At 48.0% G+C, this 21,761-nt stretch overlaps 1 protein-coding gene across 6 annotated transcripts in view; it reads left to right on the top strand.

Moving 5' to 3' along the window:
- Positions 1-6,101: 6,101 nt before the first annotated feature.
- KLHL24 (kelch like family member 24) overlaps positions 6,102-21,761 on the top strand; it is a 29,882-nt gene continuing 14,222 nt past the window's right edge. The window contains exons 1-3 of one of the 6 annotated variants that reach the window (XM_068421238.1): positions 6,135-6,193; positions 16,014-16,113; positions 19,320-20,307. In XM_068421238.1, the coding sequence (XP_068277339.1) occupies positions 19,388-20,307 (920 nt within the window). In that variant the 5' untranslated portion in view covers positions 6,135-6,193; positions 16,014-16,113; positions 19,320-19,387. Of the gene's footprint in view, positions 6,194-13,250; positions 13,386-13,997; positions 14,301-16,013; positions 16,114-19,319; positions 20,308-21,761 lie in introns of those variants that run through there. The other 5 variants (XM_068421237.1, XM_068421239.1, XM_068421241.1 and 2 more) reach the window with 5 other exon arrangements.

The raw sequence follows: 21,761 nt of genomic DNA, 5'->3' as shown, positions 1-21,761 counted from the left end.
ACTGTTTTCATTAAAGAATTACCTGCTAGCTAAATGAACCACTTAATCTGGTAAGAGCTGAAGGCTTTTCTGTTCATGACGTGTTTGTCTGTTGTCTTTAGCTTACACATCCTGAATTGACCTATGTCGATTCTGTACCAGCTTGAGGTAAGTGGCTGGAATTACTGGCTATGCACCACTTCTGTCACATAGTAAGTTTACAGAACTATGTAACATCACAGACTACTGCTGGTACGTATGTATCTCTTCTTTGTACATGTTTGGCAAGCTGAGTACGAAGACTGCTTTGCATCCTGCCCTGACCGCCTTACCTCTGCATCCTGTGTGACCCATTGATCATGCTCCCTGCTTAAATGTTGATCTGTAGCCAACACCAGACCATTTTCAACTGTCTGTTCCTGAAACCAGAGTCTCATCACTGTGGCATTTCAGTACTGTAAAGCTTGACCATGCCAGGTGAATCTGCCCAGACTGGCCAGGGGTCCTGGTTCCCATCTTGGAGAGTGAAAGATTCAGGCAGTCCCTGAGAAAAGTCATAGACATGGGGCCATGATTAAGAGGAGGGCTAGAAGAAATCACACCTGGGACACCAACCAACAACGGATCGAGAGCAAGGAGTTGAGGCATTCATAAAGGCAGAAACATAGAAACCTGGTTTTGACAGTTCTTGTTACTTGTTTTGCTTCCCACGCTCCTTGTACTTTAGCTAACAGAGCCCTTATGAACTAGCAAGTCTGAGAGTGACCAGCAAAGAAACATGGGAGCATATGGCTGCCTCAAGGAAGAAGCCAGATGAAGACTGGAAGGAGGTTTTCCAGACTAAGAAAGAAGATGCTGAGCCAGCTTGGTATTGCACTGGGATCTGGAAACTTCCTACTATAGGTAATGAGCAGGTTGCTGAACTCGCAGAGGGCAGTGACTTCATATTTCTGACCTGGAAGGGAACTCTCCCGTGAGTGTCCTGTCACTGCAGAGCTCCCACAAAGTGCATCTTTGCTGTTTGTCTTCTTCCTCTTATTCCAGACCATGTCCATTTTGTGACCACAAGTGCTGCTCCAGGTATGTGTGATCCATGACCAAGTGGCTGCTGTTGGCTATTCCACCTTATACTTCCCCCAATGCTGCAAAAACCATCACCAGAGCTGCCTAGGAGCAAGCAGATAACTTGCAAAGCTGAAGCCACCCAGCAATGTATTGACAGCTACGTCTTCAGACCTCAACACGCTTCCTGATGGTTGCGGGAGGGAGCATTCATTCATCTGAGGTGGCCTGTTTAAAGGTGCTAGCCTCCAACAGGAGGAGGACACAACAGCAGAAGAGGAGTCTTGGGAAGCTTTTGAGTTCTACCTGAAGTCTCAACACTGCAATCGCTTCCACTGTACAACCTGATAAATACTGCAGAAACAGCCTTACAGTGCAGAGGACCCTGCTGAGGGGCACACAGCCGACTGCTTGATGCAGAGACGGTTCCTTTGTGTGGGAGCAGAGATGGGGACAGAGCTGGACACACATATCAGGGCTCATCTAACCATGAGCTATTTTCTAGCACAGTGCAAAGTAAGATAGCTGAGGCCCGAGATAACCTTGCCCACCCTGGAAAGTTGCTGGATTTTTTGTCTGTGTTTTCAGTACGCTGGGATAATGTTCACTAGCTTAAAATAGCATGTTCTTATTTTAGCTACGGGGAAACAAATGTGATTTTTGTTTTTGAAAATATATCCACAATTTGTGGATCAGATTTTCTATAAACTGCAAGTTGGCATCTTTGTTTCATCACAGTTGTACTCCCTCCTCTGAACCAGCACCACCTTCCATTTCAAAACCTACTCCTTGAGCCTTCTCACATCCCTCCCTCTGGGCAGCTGCAGTTGTTCAAAGTCAGCAAACCACCATGATTTGGTGAGGTTGGCCTGTCTCATCCCCTCACTCTTGAAAAGCACCTCCTATTTTGAGAGCATCACAATGTTACTCTGCTAGTGCTACGTTTTCCCAACTTTTGCTCTCAGACTGTTTTTGCTTGTATTTTAAGTCACTGGGAGGTTTCTAGAATACCTGCTGCTTCCGTGTATTGTTTTCTTAGGGGTGGTGGGATAGTCAGGCATTGTGCTAACAATCCAGATGAGTGACTCCAAACGGTGCTTCCACCTTGTATAAAAGAGAGGTCCCAGCTGACCAAACTGTAAATGCCAGATTATTTGGGTTCAGTATTCAAAGACTGGTTGTTATCCTAATCATATTACTCCCATGTGTGTTATTGGCTATAGAGGTCAGTAAGCCTTAACCCTGATGTGTGGATGGGCCAGCTGAGCTTGAGAAATCTTTGATCCCCTGCTCATAGGCTTTTGAGGGAGTGGTAGAGGAAGACAACTATTTAAATAAGTGTTTATTCTATTTGAGGAAGCTGAATCGCAGTCTGGGGGTGCAGTATGGTCACTCCCAAAGCTGAAGGCAGAGCAAGCTGAGACATCACTTAGCGCTGTGTTTTAAGACCTTAGAGCCCAAGATGAGATGCACTCAAAGGAAACTGGACGGACTGAAGCCTAGAGATGGGGCCGAAGGTAAGACTCACAAGAAATGCAGTAGGTGCAGGCCATGGTAGCTGATGAGCGCTGTAACCAGCCTTCCCCATTCAGAGTAGTCTTTTCCTTCTCCCTGGAAGAAGGATGTTCTTTCCTCAACATCTTACGCTACTACAGTCTTTTTATGAGAACAGACAAGTGCTTCCCCTTTTCCCCCCTCAAGATAATGAGTTTTTCAAACAAAGTAGCAGCAGTTATTTCCATTCCCTGTTACAAGCAAACAGGGAAAGAAATGTGTTTCTTAAAGTTAGTTTCTGCTAGGAGAGAAGTGCCCCATTTTCTTTTAACTTAGTCCTGAATTGCTCTCTCAAAGATTTTGCCAGTGTTACTCACAAAGAGGTTTTGTCATCAGCATCAGACTCCCTCCTGCTTATGTAAGTAACAAGATGCTTGGGTCACTTGTCTAGTGCTGGCTGCTGTGCCACCCATTTGAATTTAAAAGCATCTTCTCTGTATTATTAGTTAATGGCTGTTTATGCACAAATAATTCTTCCTCTGAGTAAATGATACCTTTGATCTCCATAAGCAGACACAAGGAACTAGGCCCATGGAAGAAGTAGAGGCCTGTTGTCCTCAGTGATATTTTGATCTTGTGTTCTGTGTGTGCCTCCATCTGCTGCTGCAGCCAGGCTCTGGCATCCAGCACGCCAAGGAAAGAAACGCAGCCTCAGTAGGGAGCTGCAGCACTATAGTTCAGGCACTTGTTCCACAGCTTGATAAAAAACGACCACCAAAGTAGCTCTTGAAATGAAGGAGAACTGTTCTGCTTGGAAAGAGCTGGGAAATGGAGGAAACTGCCATTTATAGTGAATTATGTGGAGGTCTGTGTTTCAGCACGTGCTTGATGTTAATGAATGGTAGGGACATTGGTTGGACTGAAACTTCAGTTCTTGAGTCTATTCACAGACTATGCTAAGTGGCCCTGTGAAATGCTGACAGTGTGACCCCAAACCATGGGAAATAAACCTACTCTCAGATCTTACTGAAGTCCGAAGCCATGCTGACTTCCATTTTTCATTAAGGGCTGTCGATCTCAGCCACTTCTGTGCGCACATACCTGACTGATGAGTTCACACTCCGAGTGACGCTCCAGAGCTGTGACTGAATTTTGCTCTGGTTTTTGGACAGCCTGAAGCTTAGAAATGCTGGCCCTGGAATCAGCGAGGTCCTTACGTTCCTTGCGATGGGCTTTTGTTTGTTTGCAACACAGATTTCCTACTCGGGTTGTAAAGACTCTCAACCTATTACTTGGGAGGACCACAAGAGGAGAAGCCAATGCCATGGTCTGTGTGCTCCGTATCCACACCACTGGCTGACTACCCTCAGGCTCCTTTGTTTCCTCCTCTGCAGGACTAAGTCTATCAGACTAGACACCCACATGGACCCAAAGCAAAAGAAAAGGTTCAAGCGAAGCCCAATGTAAACAGGCTGAAGCCAAATGAGATTTTTTTTTGCCACAGATGGTAACAGGGGGAGGGAGCAGGACACTTTACAAGAGGGAGTTGTGATTTTGTGTGGTGCACACAGCAGCTCGCAGACTCAGTCATTTATTTTGACCACCATACGAGATAGTTCCTGCTGCTGGCTGATGTGGCATCATTTACTAGCTTGTCTAATTATCTGAAAAATAAGGATGCCATTGGCAAATATTGCTACTCTTGGAACATGAGTTTTTCACTGGAAACCCAAAATTTATATAATTAATTCTTGTGTCTCCTTTTCTGACATAATGAAGGGCAGAATCAGTCGGCTTTCTGGCAGCCGACTGCTGAAAGCTCAGCCTTGCTCGGTCTGGGGGAAAGAAGCAAACTGGAAAGAAGCAGAAATTTACATGTTTTCAAAAAATAAATACATAACTGTCGGTCAAAGAGCAATTTGACTTAATACACCTCCACGCACGTGCTCTCCTGCACAAAGCCAGTACATATGGCTGTCTGATTTCCAGTTTATTTTTTTCCTCCACAGCTATTTTGTTTAGCTCACAGCTATCCTTTAAACTTTCAGTTTGATGGTGAGAAGAATGGAGAACGTCTGATGTACCTGAACATTAGTTTAAAAAAATTGATTATAGTGCTCAGCTAGTTCTGCACCATTGTTACAGCAGCTGGAGTTTCAGAGAGTTTTAAAATACTGTTAAAAAATGAAGCTTTTGCAATTTTTCAGCAGGGTGTCTTAATTGTCTCTTTTGCAAGAAATCTAAACTTGTGTGAAACTGGTCTTTAGGCAACATCGTTAAGACAGCTTTTGAGACAATATGACATCAGTGATGTAGGAAGGGTCTTTAATCCTAACTCCGTGTGGTGTGCGCCGGGGAGCTCGGGAACGTGACTGAGCCCTACTTCACAGCTCCCAGCTGCCTGCAGCCTGGGGAGGAATTAAGTGGACAGATTGTTTGCTAAGTAGCTGAGCAAGTGGAAAAATACTAATCTGAGCAGAGATTACGCTGTAGAAATGTAGGTTTTGCTAATTATCGCCAGTAGTAAAAATCGTTGTTGCACGTTACGTAACTGAATTATGAATGACCTAAAGTTAGAAACGGTGTAGGTGAGTTGTTAATATCCTTATGCAAATGAAGGTACTGCGTGAGGTGCAATGGTTTAAAATATAAAAAGAGGAAGTGCTGAAAAAGTTGTAGTATTTCCCCATGAGGAAGGGAAATTAGCTGCGCACGCTTTAACTGCCTGTGTACCGCACTTGAAGGTGTTACGCTGTTAGGAGCCTGTGCCTTTGCTAGTTTGTTGTTTAAGCTGATCAGAGTAATCTTAGCTTAACACAGCCATAACTTTGTGCCTATGAACACAGCAGATTCCTAGCAGAGTGGCCAGAAAAGCATGTTACTGTTTTCTGGACCAAGCCCCGCTCCTCCCGTTCGATGCGGGCCAGGCAGCCCCACGCTCTGTGAGAACACGTGCCCCCGGCTCTGCTCTGCCCAGGCTCCTGGGGCGCGAGGGCTCCAGCCCGCTGCCCACGCTGGTCCTCCTGCAGTCTCCATCACCCAGCGGGTGGGTGCCCAGCTCTGGCCGAAAGCTCCTTGGCTGGACACACCAGGACTCACGTACGCTTTAGCCTCCCTCGGCAGCAGGCAGCCCGGAGAGCCAGCGCTGGCCGTGCCCACTGCCGGGCAGCTGTGGCCAACCCAGGGCAGGAGCGTGCAGGGAAAGCTGCGAGAGCACGGGGCAAGATGTGCCCACGCGAGCTCGCGGGCTGCGGTCCCCTCACAGCGTTGACATACCCCGAGCTCTAGAGCGTGGCTGCTGCAGGCCTTGGGGCTGGCGGGAGCGCCGAGCCCGGGGAGGTGCTGTGGACGCTCCCGGTAGCTGTCAGGCCCGGGGCCGTGCGATCCGTCAGGGAAGCTGTCTGGAATGTGGGGCATTGGGACAGCTGCACCAGGCCAGGCGAGGAGCTCGGGGACGCCGCGACGCCTTGGATTTGGAAACCGTGGCAGATACGTGTGCTGGTATCAGGGCCAGGAGGTGGAGCCCAGCTCGCCGGCTGCGTTAAGTGGTACTGAGCGCCGGGGAGGGAGCCGAGGTGCTTCTGACTACGTGGGAAATTTTGGAGGTGAGACATTGGAGAAAGAGGGGACCAAAGTCATCTCAGACTTGGGAAAGCAGGTAACTTTTAAAAGTTTGTCACTTCTAACTTTGGAGTTTTGACTTTAGAAACGCTACTTAAATTTTTCTGCTAATCAATATTGATTAAAAAAATTAATTTTCCCATTAAAAAGAGAATGGAGAATTTTAATATTCCAGTGCAATTTCCATTTCCATGATATCTGCCCTGGGGAAAGATAGAAGAGCTTCTGAATTTCATACTCTTGTTAGTGTGTTTCTGCGTTAGAAAAAAGATGGGCATTATTAGGTTTATTTTATTTTAGGGGAAAAAACATTAAATAATATAAATATAGCAAACATCTAATGAAATGAGACATGTATTCACCTTTTTATTGCTTCCTGCCTCCAGTAATGACCTGTTCCTCATTTCAGTTCTCTTCCCCTTTTAAAATTACAAAATATTGTCTCCTATACTTAAAAATGTTAATAAAAAAGGCCAAGAAAGTCTGTTATACCATATGCAATTTTTGACATCTTCCATTTTTTCCTCAAGGTTCAGTACCGTACTAATGTATGCCAGAAAAGTCTAGTAGCTGGCCGTGACATGACAAAACATCTGTTTATTATCAGAAGCTCGCCAACCAATCTTAGTTTTACAATCATTTCTGTCTAATGATACTGCTTGTGAATAGATGGGTAGGGAAGGCTTAGGATCAAAGAGTAAACCACAGATTTCACAATGTTTTCTTGGCAAAACAACGTGTTGATTTAGCTACTGCACTGGAATCTGCAAACCCTCAGTGAGTGTGTTTTTCCTGGGATTACTTTGGCTACCATTTTCTTTCCTGTCGTCGTATGACAAATCTTTGTCCAGGACCGGTGATGTGAAGTTGCTTTAGTCTGGCTTAGCATTTTAATAGAGCTGAGAGCTTTCCTTAGAGAAGCACGCAACTCTTTTCCATAGGAGTATTTCGGGTGCAGAAGCAGTCCCATTTTAGACCTCGGAGCAGGTGCTCAAAAGCTTGTTCACAAAGGAGGGGGTGACCGGGCTGTTGATCCGGGCTGGGATTTTGGGTGCCGCTCCCAAGCAGCTGCATCGGCACAGCAGCTGTTTCCACATCCCTCCCCGACCGTCCAGGCCCAGGGCAGCCACCGCTTTTGGACAAGGCAGCAGCATTCAGGCTGGGAATGCCGGGCTGGTGAGTCCCACCAGTGATTTCTGGATAGTTGGGGGCTTTTTTCTGTGCTGCTCTGCTGGGTGCAGGAAGCCTGGAATTTGAGGACAGACTTGCCAGTTGTCCTTCTGGCATCCCATGATTCCTCCATCCTTTGAGAGCCAAGTTCTGTCAGTCAGCTTGGAGAGAAATTGCTTTGCCCCACAGTGCTGGTAACGGAGAAGCAGCTGCGTGTGCCTTGGAAAGCAGGTGTTGTGCCATTCAGCACATCTGGCTGCAAGCACAGGAGGAAGAAATCACAGAGCTCCTGGTGAACTAACTCTTCCTGGATTAACTTTACCTGATGAAGCTTTGTTGATGACCAAAGTGAGGGGGTAGCCAAAATTTTAAGATGGCAAAAGTCATCTAGAAATTTGCCCAAGCATCACCCCTAAGGCGCAGCAGCAGCACATCAGTGCGAGGACCTCCTCGGCGTGCAGGGTGGCTGGTCCTGCAGCTGGAAGCTTGCTGTCCCACAGTCACTACGAGGGGTAGCAAGGGTATTAGTCCAAGCTGACCTGTAAACTTAGGGTCTATTCCTCAGCCCATTGCCAGAGGGGTGTGTACTGCACCAGAAGAGGCTGGTGGCATGGATCTGCAAGCATGGAGGTCTCCAAATCTGGGAGAGCGGCATGCACGTGCCAGGTCAAAATAATGTTTATTTGAAACCTGCCTGTTTTCTGCTTCACTGGCAGACAAAGCTTTTCACGGTCATCAGGTTGGAGAAAGAATTTATTTAACTTGTGAAATGCCTGAAGGTCTCAGAGATGAAGAGGTGCAATGCTCCTGCCTATTAATTGGTCCTGGCATTGGCAAACGGTTTGAGGAGAGAGCTATTAAGTGTGGCTGAAGGGCAGAGCTGGAGTAGTGCAGCAGGGTGCTGTGTGGTGGCGTGGCATAAAGGGAAGGCCTGTGGCGTAGGGATGTGTGAAAAAACACTGTTGTGAGAAAATACTTGATGCGAACAATTGTGGGGCTGTGGTTGGGCTTGAGGTTACGGGGCTGGGTGGGAACACGGCGATAACACCACATCAGCTTGGGGCACTGTTTTTGCAGGTAGCTCCCTCACTCTTTTGCTACGTTAGTGCCTGCACGTCTCCTCTGTCTGCCGTTCTGCAAGAACAACCCCCTGCAAGTCTTCGCCGGTGTGGCCAACAAGGACTCAGACAACTTTTATTTCTTTGCTTCTTATTCCTCCCCGAAGAGCAGAACCAGACGAACACCCGCAGACTCCGTCTCTGTCTCCCTTGGTTAGGCACTGGTTTCATGGTGTCTCGATACTGAAAGTGCTGTAAAGAAAGAAATAGTTCCGTGTTTATAGCAGCAGTGATGCAATGTTTGTTCTTCTCAGCTCTGCAATTACACTCCCATAGTCGTCTCCCAGGCTTGGGAGATGGGAGATACTGGGCGGAAAAAGTAGACACACGCTTTGTGCACAGGAGCACTGTTGGCACGGGCCTTGTTTTGAGGCGCTTACAGCGCTGAACGGCTACTGGGATGAGCGGGAAGAGAGGGGATTTGCATGGGCCAGGAACATGGGCCGGCCAGTGAGGACCGGCGTGTACAGGGGGACGTGCAATGCTAATCGCAGGGCCGCATCAGTGAACACGTTACTGATGTTTTGCCAGGTGGGTTTTGTGTGTAAGTCAAGTGCACACGCGCTGTGATCCCAGTGTCTCCCCGGCTGAGCAGGAGCGAGCACTGAGCATGCAGGCGGTGGGACGGCACCCAGTCCCGGCACTGGGCGTGCGGGGACGAGCACGGCGCTTGGCTGGAGAGGATGCCCTGTTTCATTCCCCGTGACAGGGCCTGCGCTCATCCTGCCGCCTCACCACTGCAGATGGACACCCAGGGAAGCACTGCCAGCCTGAGCAAAGGGTTAGGACGTGCAGCGCACAGGGCCAGAGGAAAGGGGGATCTACAGAGTCAGCCAGGAGGCAGTGAAGATGGAAAAGATGGGTGAGAGGTGTCTGGGGAGAGGGAGTCCTGGTTTGCCAGGGCAGCAATCCGTGTTGCAGGTGACATTTCCTGGTGCGGTTGCCATTTCAAACAGGCGAGGGGAAGAGGAGAGGCTGAAAAGAGTCAGTCCTGGAAAAGTGCCTTCCACCCGAAATGCTTCTACCTGCTGATGATCCCAGCAGACCAGCTCTAGTCGATGACCCACAGGGCTTTTGGCAGGATGATGGGGAAAGTTAGTTCAAAGTCCAGGGAAGGATTTTAGCAAGTTTTGCTGTGTTCTCTGTATTTCTTTGAGAGGTATTTTGTCACATGAAGATACTTTGCTGTACTTGCATCCTCATTTAAATCCAGCCTCTTCTTTTTAATGCTATTTCCATACACCTCTTCCTTGCCACTTACTGCACCTTAGCGCTTTTTCCTGGCATACTCAAAAAGCAAATTCCTCAATAGTTACTGAACTCACTCTTTGGCTCTTCCTCACAAATTTCTATTACCGTCACCTTTCCTTTTGCTCAGGACTGACTAGTGTTTGTAATCCTGCTGAGTGGCTTCTGTCATTACGTTTTGTGCCTGCTTGCGTCAGGGTCTGCAATGATGTTGTCACTCAACAACATCGCATTTTGAAGCTTTCTGTCCACTAAAACTTTTTCTAGCAACGTCAGAATCTGTTCTCCCTCCTTGTGCTGAGAAGGATTTGTTTCATCTCTGCTCCATTCGTTGCACAGCTCTTCCTAACGTTCCTTATGTTGTTTATTCGTTGTCAGTCATTAGCCTGCACTTGTCCTCATCTTAAATGCCTAAATTCTCTCTTTTATTCGGTGATACAATCCCCATGTTGCATTCAGGGTTTTTAATGTTGTTCGCAGTTTAATGTCGCTCTCTCCTCTCTGATCAGCGATCAGGGTAAGGGATGTGGCACTTAGACTGTCCTCTCCCTTCGTATTCCTGGTCAGCTTCCAGCTCGCGGTTGCTGCAGCTCACCTTCATCTCTTCTGCATTCAGCTCCCGGCCCTGCCCCAGACTGGTTAGCACAGGTGTCCATTAGCAGTAAATAGCTACTAAAAAGAAATCATAGACTTTCTTTGGGTTTGTTTTCTGTGTGTATGAACTACTTGAAAACCGTCTGGGTTTTGCTTAATTTTAGAAAAATCCAGTACGGAGTTACAACGCTCCCCACAGCAGAGGAAAATTCTCAGGAGCATATTGGCACACGACTTCCCAAAACAGTTCATGTCTTTATCTGGAGGAATGCACGGACCCGTTTAGGTGGCACACTGCATCATTGAAATGTGTCTGAGAAGTGCCCGACGGTGGTGGTATTCGAATTCAACACCACCAGAAAAACACATCAACATCGGTGGATGCACGCCAAAATTTTCACGCAGGCTTCTAATTTTAGGTTTTAACCTTTCCAGTGCCCTGAAGATGCCTTCAGAATCTCCAAAATCACTGACCTCTTCAGAAAATATTGGCCTAAATGCTTTGCAAGTACTTTACATTGTTAAAAAGTATTAACAAAGCTTCACAGAAATGAGTAATCTTTAATAATTGGCTTCAGCTTCTCAGGCAGCGTGTAACTGCTTATTTTGAGAGAAATGCTCAGCGCAGCTTGAGGAAGAACAGCCAATCCCCCTGCTAGCAGAGGAATGAAGACCAGTAGGATGTAGTAGCAACTCAAGTATCCTTAATTTCAGACATCCTCGGTGACGTTGGCTTTCAGAACTGAAGTGCCTGAATGTGACTGCATGCATACATGTGCACATTATGAAACAATTCATTGCTCAATGAGTATTTTTAATTAGTATTTTCCTTTTAAATGCTCCATTTACCCTCTTCACACGAGGTATTTTTGCCACGTGCAGTTTTTATTGGAGTAAACACACTCCTTTCAGATAGCTCCTTCAAGCCAATTTGGAGATAACTTGACCCTCTTTTAATTTTTTTCCTTTAATCCCGTTTGCGTTTTCTGAAGTGAACTCTGCAGAGTTGTGTTGACCCCAAGAGTCACAGATTCAAAGGACTGGGGCAGACGAGAGGATATATCAGATAAGAGATCTATTTTAAGCAAAACATTTTTCTTAGGTCATATACTTTTTAGATTCAATCTCTTTGTAACAAGTAAGACTTTTCAGGTTATTAATCTTTTTTATATTCAGTGGGTGAAATAAGTTATTGCAACACAACTGTACTGTACAAGGTTAACTGTCCGCTGATCTTCTCTTTGCTGTTCATGTTGTTGGGGTCCTTCTTGCTTTTCCAGCCAGAAGATGAAAAATTGACTGAACGGTCTCACTTGTAATTAAATCTGTTAAGCAGTTAAGCTCAGCAGGAAAATGGTTGAAGGTTTCAATTGTTTAAGATCGTCATGAAAACAATTTATATACCAAAATCAATTGACATTTTCAGTCTGTTTTCAGAAACTTAGCCTTTTAATTAGTAATTCTGTTTTGCAAAGCTGCAATTTACCTGGCCCCAGGGAAAAGCAGAGCTTGTTTAGCCTATGAAAATCTGAGACTAGTTTGCTCTAGAGAAGATCAGTCCTGGAGTCCTGAGCACATGCTGGTCTTCTGATAGTGTCAGCGAAGGAGCACCGTCAGCTACTGCAAAGAGCACAAGGCTGCATGCGCTGCCCGGGGAGGGCCAAAGGAGGCCAAAGGAAGAACATCCTGAGGTCAGAAGATTGTGTAAATTCACTAAAAGGTAGAGATATATTATGCCTGGGATTGATATCTAGCATTTAGGAGAGCCAAGAAGGTGGCAGCTAATCAAAGAATTGCTATTTCTTCCTTTCCCTCAGCGGTAAGGGGCGGGAGGGAGAGGTCATCCTTCTAGGAAGGAGAATGCAGCCAGTTACCTGCCTACATCAGCTCCACAGCCTCGCATAAGGCCTCATTTAGTACCCGGTAATGAACTTAATTTCAGCATGCATGTCCCTGCCTTTGCCTCGCTACTCTGCATTATGTACTTGCAAGTTTGCTTATGCTAAAGGGCAGAGCAAAAATAAATTTCCATACTCCCAGGCATGTTCCATCAGCCTGTGTTGGAGCATGGGCCGGTGTCCAAATAGTTTGGATATGAAGTGAATTTGGACTCCAGGACAGGCACAGACCTGCTCTTGAAATTGCACGGCGATGACACCAGGGTCCTGCTTTTATATTTGCAGTTGACTGGCTGCCACCGCTGTGACCTCCAGCTGCGACAGCAGTGCTCTCCACGTCCCAGCTGAAAACTAACCTTGCCTTTCTGCGGTGAGCAGGGAAAGGCGCACCCCGTTTTGTGTTACTGTTGAATAGGAACTGGCAAAAAGCTTTGTCGGTGGGAAATTGGATATTAATTAGGTGAAGCTGTAGCTCAGGTAGATGAAGGTCCTCTTTTGATTGATGTTGTGTAACAGTTCCTACTGTGGTCACGTACACTGAAAAACTACACAGAGCCCCGGTGTGTTCGTTAGTCTGGGAGGTGGCTCTTGGTGGGGGTTTCTGGTTGGGCTCCCCAGAGCGGGCACAGAGGAGCGTCGCTGTGAGAGGTGCCGTCCCCACGCACCGCTTCCTCCTCGCCTGAACCTCTCCGCGCTCACCCCGAGGGTCCGGTCAGGAGCACGGGGCCGCGTGTCCCGCCACGCTCCCGGCGAACGGCAGGCGGGCGGTACGAGCTCGCAGGGACAAAGGCTGCTGCCTTGCAGCGCTCTTGGTGCCAGGGGCTCTCCCGTCCCCTCCGCGTCCCTTTGCCGTGTGTCCCCGGTCCCCCCCGCACGCCGCCGCAGCCGCGGTGCAGCGCAGAGCGCCGGTGCCCCGCGCCCCCGGGCAGCGGCACCCGCGTCTGCGGGCGGGGCGGCGGGACTACAGCTCCCAGGGCCGCGCGGGCCGCCGTGACATCATGTGCGGTGGCTCGGAGGTCACATGCCCCGCCGGCCCCTTTGTTTTGAGCGGCGCTGGCAGCGCGACCGGCGGCTGCGGCGGAGAGGCCCGGGCTCGCCGCACCGCACCGATCGCACCGCTCCGCTCCGCTCCCCACCCGACCAGACGGCCCCCGGGCGGCAGCTGCCGCGGGGCGCAGCGCGGCGGGGCCCGTTCCCGGCTGTGAGTGCGGGGCAGCGGGACGGCTCGGGGGCGCGGAGCCGCGCTGCGGGCGCGGGGCTCGGGCGGCGGCGGGGACCCCGCGGCGGGCCGGGAGCCCCCGGGGAGGGCGCGGGGCCCCGCCGAGGCGCGGCTGCTGCGGGGCCGGGACGCGGGGCCGGGACGCGGGGCCGGCCGGAACCGTTAGCCGCCGCGGTGGGGACAGCGCGTCCCCGGCCGTGCCGGGCAGCGCGGGGCGATCGCCGCGGCGGTGCCATGGCGGGGAAGGGCCGCGGGCAGCGCGAGTGCCCCGGGACCTGTCGGCTGTGTGTGTCGTGTCCGTGTGTCGTGTGTCCCCCCCCCGTGCGGGCAGCGGGGCCCGGCGGGCGGTGCGCTGCGGCGCGCTCGGCCCGGCCGGCGGAGCGGGGCTGGGGGGTGCCCGGTGCCCCCGGCCCTCCCGGGGCCGTTCCGTAACGCGGGTCTCCCCGCGCCCCCCGGGCGGCGGCGGCGGGGGGTCCCTGCGGCCGCGGATTGGGCGGGCCGGCGGGGGGAGGCGGGGCCGCGGCGCGCGGCCGCCCGCGGATTGGGCAGGACGCGGGGGGGGGACTGTCGCTAAGGCGGCTCGGGGTGAAGGTGAGCTGGAGGGCGCGCATGCGCGCAGCGGCTCCGTGCATCGGCACCGGGCTGGGAGGTGGCTGCACTGCGCATGCGCACCGTGTCAGCGCGGGGGCGGGCTCCCGGCGGCCGCTGGCGGAAGCGGGGGGCAGTGTTGTGCCATGGCGGGGCCGGCCGGCGGGGTGGGCTCCGGCCTGCTGCCGCCTCCGGGCTTCTCCTGGCGGCCGTGGGGCCGGCCCGCTGCAGCACTGGCGTTAGACGCCCGCCTTGCCGGTGCCTGCGGGAGGCGGTGGTTTCCCGTGTGTTTTGTCGTGCTTGGTACAGGTGCTTGCCCCGGGCTGGGAACCGCGTCCGCCCCCGCCAGGCGCTGCCATTTTGTGCTGGTGCAGCCGCCTCCAGCCCCGCGGGGCGGCCCCTCGCACCGGCCCGCGCCTTTGCTTTGCCGCGTTGGTTTGGGTTTGTCGTGGGTTTAGTCTGGGTGACGCGCTGTTCCCTTCTGTAGCAAAACGGGGGAGCAACGACGCCGGAATGTCTCGGGATAACGCTGTGCGTGCCGGCAGCTGCCCGCGGGGCGCGGGGAGAAGCAGGGTCCGTCCCTGGGCCGCGGGCAGCGCGGCCGCGGCTCCCCGGGCGGTTCTGGGGCTGGGGGCGCGGGTCTCGCGCGTACTCGCTCTGCGGGAGCCTCGGTAACGCGCCCGGCTCCGGATGGCCGCGTTCGGGCGTTGGTGCGAGCCCCGCGTCGTCACGTACCGAACATCCCCGTTCCCCGGGGCAGAGGGGGTCTGCCGGGTCGCGGTGCCAGCCCGGCTGTCCCTGCGCCCTGTTTGCGAGGTTCAGATTCGCGGGCAGTTGGCTGAACCCCCGGGAGCCCTTGAAACACAGGATCAGGATGTGTGCAATGACTGCGGCTTTTATTCTGTTTTTCTTAAACAAAACTTGAATGCGTGTAAAAATAGTAGTGAAACCGAGAGAGGAGTGTTGCCTTTTTCACATAGATCAATGATAGTATGCAGCACTTTTCCCCCCCCCCCCCCTGCAGTGGGTGTGTGCCCTTTTAGGTGACCTTTTCACTTACAAAAAGGTTACCTAAAGACTTCTGCACAGTTTAAAGGTGTTCCTTTTCGCTGCTTGGTTTGGTTTGGGTTTGTTTTGCTTTACTTAACAATCATGAGTCTCGTGTCCGACTCAGTTCCTGTTTTTGCTGGCTGATTTTTGAGGCCACTCAGGCCTTTTTTTGTGTGTGTCATTAGCTTGATTACTATTGAATTTTGGCATTCAGTGTATATTTTTTTTTAAATCAAAACAGTGTCTTACATTAGAATAAAAAACTTGTACAGTGCAACTACTACCTTACCATGTCAGTCAGCTTGTTCACTTTGAATTCTTGTTTGCTAGTTATTCAGTATTCTTAAAAACTTCATTCATCTTAAAGGCATTCAAATACTCAATTTTTATTGTAAAACGAGAAGAATTTTTTAAAAATCATTTAAAACAAAACAACTTTTTTGTCTTTTTTTAATATCACAAGAAAGAAAAATAAATGGCCATGTTTGGGTTTTTTTGGTGGAGGGAAAAATTATGCTTTTTTTTCCCCTCCTCTCTCTTCCTTTAAAGGAAAAAAACCAAGAGCACGTGTTGTGGTTTATGCAGTGGGTTGCAGTAGATTCGACTAGGAGTTTGTTTCCTGACTCTTGTGGTAACCAGACATCTGAGATGAAGCACACCTGCAGATCATGTTACCTGAAATCACAAATCGAATCACTAGAATTGGCCAAACCTGAGTTACAGTTCCCATGCTTCAGAATGCAAACACCATTTATTTTAATGTTTGGCTGCGTTACCTTGGGGGTGCTGTTACTAATGTCACACCAGGTAATCGTAGACGTGACTAGTCTGCAAGCTCTGGCTGCCAGGCTGGGCTGTGCCGGCGGTGTCCCTGTGCTGTGAGGGTGCTGGGCTGCTGGAGCTGTGCTGCTGGCTCCTGCCCTTCCCCAGGGCAGCTGCCTGTTTCCAGCATGTCTTTTTCTCCCTCTCCAGGCGGTCACTGGTCCAGCCAGTGCTGACACGAGGCAGCGGGCAGGGGCGCCGGCTGGAAGCCACCACCACTGGCAGCAGCAGAAGCCCAGCTCAGCTTCAGGTACTCTTGAAACTACGCCCTGAGGGTGAGCTTTGAAGGTAGAGGCCAGGCACACCCGATGACTAGGTGTTACCCACGGGCCTCGCCCCCACCCTGGCTGCGTGTCTCTCTGCTGCTTTCTGTCACTTCTGCTAACGTGTGTGACACAGAAATGACAGAAAAACAGCTCTACCACAAAGTTGCTGGCTGTTGGAGGGGGTAAAATCCATGAGGATGTTGCAGTGGAGGAAGGAGGAGTTTAATGCAACATAGAAGCAATTTGCATAGGAGGATTTACTGATAGAAGGTGTCAGGGCAAACATTTTATAAACCTCCTTTACCGGCCTCTGAATTGGGCTCTTAGTCAGATCACTGCTGAGGAACGTCTTGTGTAGACAAGCCTACAGACAATATAGATTAAGGAAACAGAGGAACCCGATGATCTTCTGGTGAACCTGGGTTGAGAGATGTGCAGGTAACATCTGTGTCAGAGCTGTGTCTGTATTTGTAAAGCATTTTCAAAACCTGTTGAGAAAAAGTGTGATTTGTTTTTCCTTTCCAGTTTTGAGTGGGTAGGCTCTGATTTCCTTCAGGTCCGTCCTTGTTGACCCTTGCTCAGGCAAGCAATCCAACGTATTTTGTATTTTTTGATACCGTCATTTCCAATAGTTGCCTTTGGGAAAAATTTCACTTGTGTTTTTTCTGCTTCATTGCAACTTACTGAAGATATCTCAGTGTTAGAAAATTACTTTGCTTCAGCAAACCTACAGAAGTAATTAACTGGATAGAAATTGAAGCATAGTATATTCAAAAGCAGTAGTTTCTGCAATAGAGTGTAATTGTTTTTCCTTTCTATTCTCTTAGTTGTGAATTTGCAATATTTATCCCCTTGATTAGTTTGTGCTCCGTGGTTTTTTGGTTTTTTTTTTTAGTCTCTCATTTCTTTAAACCATTGGGACATTAAAAAAAAATAAATCATTTGCTGGCCACTAATTTCGTGTCATTCCAAGCCTAAAGAAGACATTGCTTCCTTCAGTGAGCAGTCTTAACCCAGAGCCCTTATTTCCATTTGTTAGTGATTGCATAATATAGTGTCATCTTAAATCTTCACTTCCCACATCATGAGAGAGATGTAGTCTTGAAGATTTTTTTACTTAGTTGCCGTGTTTTGCCGTTTCATGCAGTACGCCAGTGTCTTGTTTCTGATTTCAGGATAACTTTGCTTTGGAAAAGCTCCGTTAGCTTTAGTGAAATTGTTCTGATTTAAATCTGTGACAGTGGAATCAAGCCTTTAGGGTTTATATTTATATTTTCATTGTTACGTTTCCCTTTTCTACTGCTGATGCTTCGTTTCTGCCCACTTTCTCATGCTGAATAGTATGGAATTAATTGCAGATAAAGTTCAATGTAAGGGTTAGGATGTTAGCGACAGCTGGTGAGGTGGTGGTGGTTGTTGATTTTGGTTTTTTATCCGCCTGCGTCATTACAGGGTAAAGTGGTTGTGAAATACACTGGATAGAATATCAGCTACAGATGAGACTGTCCATTTATGCCTTGTTAAAATCTCTCTGGAGCCATCAGTTATTAGATAGGCTCATTGCAACAGTGGTTGTCAGGCATCAAAGTGACAACTGATCCTATTTTAATTCAAATTAAAAGTAAATATTTTGTAGGGTAAATGAGCCATTCCAAGAATCTACCTTGTAAATATGTGTAAAAAATTTTATATGGAAAATGATAGTTTTAAAACCTCTTTTCTCAATGAGTAAACGGAGAACACACCTTCTTTTCTCGCTCTTTGTTAAGATGGTGCCTTCTAAAGGTGCTGTGTAAAAAGCCCGTTTAAAAAAAGCGTGTTCATTGTGTTCTATATTAAGCGATGATGCAGCCAGACTGGGATTGGGTAAGGCAGCGCTGAAGATGCTAGCCCGTCAGGAAATGAAATTGCTGGGAGGAGCTGACGTTTGCTGACTGTGTAAGCGGGTAATGAGGGAAACTGAATATAACCTCTTGGAAGCATGAAAACAATTGCCATAAACTTTAAAATAATTCAGTGCATGTCCTTCTAGGCATACAAATCAACATTACGTGCATTTGGAATGATGCCTGTGTCAGACCTGAGAGGGCGTTTTGCCCAGCCTCTCGCTGCCTCAGTATGTTTTGGTGGACGTTGATCCAGTTCATTTTAAAGCCCGGGAGTGGCAAAAAGCCTCTGGCTGCTAGATTGGTTGATGTTGTTACCTCTAACACTCACTCTCTGCGGAATCAGCTGCATTTTCTTCACCTGCAAACTTTAATTTGGCATATGTTAATATCTGAGTACTTGATTTTTGCAACTTCAGTGCTCTGATAATGTGAGTGTGTGTTTGCACGCTGGGGGGAATGTTGTACACGACGTATTTGAAACTGGAAAGTATCTGAGCAAAAAGTTTTGCTGATGATTATTTGCTAGTAGTACTTTGGAAACCAGAAAATCTCCCTCTCCTCACTAAGTTGCCCTTGGTTCTTATTTTCAGTAGTTTTACACAAACAAATGTACTTCCTTCTTCATTCTGTCTTGTGTGCTAGCAGTTTACGTTAATTGTTAATTGAATCTTGGATTATCAGTGAACTAATTTTTAGATGCCAGGAATGAACAGGTAAAAACTTACGGTCAAGGTTATTCATTGAGATAACTGAATGTTTTTAAACTCTAGTATTATAAGTCTTCATTATAATAGGCTTTATAATGAAAATGGAGTGATCTCTCAGCTGAATTTTTATTTTGAACATTTCAGTCTTTTTTTTTTTCCCCTCCTTTTTTGACTAGTGCTGTTATAGTAGCACTTGGAGGCTCCAGCTGAAATGAGGATTACACTGAAAAATGAGAAAAGCCCAAGCTCTGGATCTATATACAAGAAATCTTTGGCTTCTGTCAGTCAGGTGATTTGCTGGAGCTGGGATCTAAGGATTTTTTATCTGAACACTAATACAATGCTAGTGGTGCTGGGACATTCAGAACTTGCCATCTACGACACCTGCTCTATGGGCGTATTTGGTATTTAACGCGTAGCAGATGGTGCTGCATTGCCCTGGGCAGGGTGCACAGTAATTTGTCCTGTAATACTGTGTCGCCTCTAGTAAAGGTCAAAAACTGTACCAATTCTTAGAGTGACCAAACAAGTATCTTGTCTAATTCTCGTGATGAAATTAAGAATATAAGAGACTGAAGTGTTTTCATTTTTCAGACCGTAGCACTGCGAAGGAGAAACTCTGCAAATATTTCTCAATGACTCTATAGCCAACTGATGTAACAATGGTACTAATATTGGGACGCAGACTGAATAGAGAGGATAGTGGGATACGAGATTCCCCTGCAACCAAGCGGAAAGTTTTTGAAATGGACCCAAAATCGTTGTCAGGCCCCGAGTTTTTCGACTTCTCCTCGGGATCATCCCATGCTGAAAGCATTCTCCAGATCTTCAATGAATTTCGAGACAGCCGGTTGTTCACAGATGTTATTATCTGTGTGGAAGGAAGGGAGTTTCCCTGCCATCGAGCGGTTCTCTCAGCCTGCAGCAGCTATTTCAGAGCTATGTTCTGCAACGATCATAGAGAAAGCAGAGAGATGTTAGTGGAGATCAATGGCATTCTTGCTGAAGCTATGGATTGCTTTTTGCAATATGTATACACAGGCAAGGTGAAAATCACTACAGAGAATGTGCAGTACCTCTTTGAAACATCAAGTCTCTTTCAGATCAGTGTTCTGCGTGATGCCTGTGCCAAGTTCCTGGAAGAACAGCTGGACCCTTGCAATTGCCTGGGAATCCAGCGCTTTGCAGATACACACTCGCTCAAGACGCTGTTCACCAAGTGCAGGAATTTTGCGCTGCAGACGTTTGAGGATGTGTCCCAGCATGAAGAATTCCTCGAACTGGGGAAGGATGAGCTTATTGATTACATTTGCAGCGATGAACTGGTCATCAGTAAGGAAGAGATGGTGTTTGAAGCTGTCATGCGCTGGGTGTACCGGGCAGTTGAGTTGCGAAGACCGGTGTTACATGAACTTCTGACGCATGTCAGGCTCCCGTTGTTACACCCAAACTACTTTGTTCAGACTGTGGAAGTGGACCAGCTGATTCAGAACTCCCCAGAGTGCTATCAGCTGCTGCATGAAGCCAGGCGATACCATATCCTGGGAAATGAGATGATGTCTCCCAGAACTAGGCCACGCAGGTGAGGAAACTTTTTTTTTCCTCTTATTTCTGTAGGAGAAGGACATAGTTCGATGTACAGATGTTTGATATACACATGCCCAGAAAAAAATCTCTTGCAGATTATTTTATTTTGTATTCTGGAGCCACTACAGTTACACTTCTGTACTTCCCCACAACACGTGAAGCTCAGACATCTCTTGAAAACGTACACAAGTGAGTCTTTTTGCACAGATCACTTTATTGCTGTGAAATAAACGACTGTTGAGGTAAGTGAAGTTGTATTACTTTACAAGTACAGTATTTTCTAAAGGTTAATGTTTGCTAGGTGAGATATTAATTCATACAATAGCAGTGTCTTGAAAAGAACGTACTGACTGTGCTGTAGCAGGTAAACCATTCCATTTCCCAACCTTATTTCTTTTTATAACAGTCACGTAAGTGTACAGCACGCTATAAAGGATGGGGATACATATTCAGAGCATTCACTTGCTACGTCACGAGTACTTTACAGCTGGAATAGTACACGGATTTGTAATAGACAATAGACAGCAGAACAACAGGTTCTTAACTATAAAGAAACTAAATCTTGCATTTTTAAAGAATTATTAAACACTTCCTGAAGTATTTCATGCTTATTCAATGACATTTTAATAATTCAGAATTGCTGCTACTTAATAATGCGTTACACAAATAGGTGACTGAAGTTGCAAGAAGAAATGAGGAAGAGTCCATTAGTGGCATTTATGAGCAATGTGGTTATGATCTTTTTTCCTGAAAAATATTTTCCCAGTAAAAGCCTTACCTCCACGTGATAGTTGACACGATAGTTTATTGTCAACTTCAGCTGATCTAAGCTGTAGTTATAAAATCCTGTGTTATGTTAAGGTGATGCAATGATCTGGTCTGGACAAACAGACTGTGTTAGGAGTTACTCCTCTTTGTTTACTCTTAGTCATACGTGGTTGCTGTACAGTGACTGCGCAGGGAACCTTTATTTTTTTTGGCCTGTGTTAAAGGCTTGCTTATGGGGGGGAAAAATACTTGGTAAGCATTTGCCCCCTTAGTGCTTTTCCAGTCTTCAATCCTGCTGTGAGAGAAGAAGTTCTTCCTAAACTCCTTGCAGCCCTGCTACCAGCTTTTCTAAGCTGTGCGCTGCCATGGCGGGTGTTTGGAAGCTTCTGGTTCATGGCAGTTTGGAAACGGGTGGTGCAATGATAGTTGCTGAGGCACTGCATAGCCTGAGTCTGCACCTGAGGGAGGGACCGCGGAATTCAGACCAAAGACCTCCTTGTTTCCGAGCGAGTTGGGGGCTGTGTCTTATGGTATTTGATGTGGTGTTTGTTGTACGTTTATTACTCAATTGGATAGAGAAAGCAAATACACTCCGACCGAACAGTTTTGTCGAAGTGCGTGGTGTGTATGTGCTTGAGAACCGGAATAGCCTCAGTGAGCATTCCAGTTCGTAGGTAAAGT

The sequence above is a fragment of the Nyctibius grandis genome, chromosome 32, assembly GCF_013368605.1.
Source record: "Nyctibius grandis isolate bNycGra1 chromosome 32, bNycGra1.pri, whole genome shotgun sequence".
Taxonomy (NCBI): Eukaryota; Metazoa; Chordata; class Aves; order Nyctibiiformes; family Nyctibiidae; genus Nyctibius; species Nyctibius grandis.
Note: the sequence above shows the minus strand (reverse complement) of the source record. Positions and strands in the feature narration are given on the sequence as shown.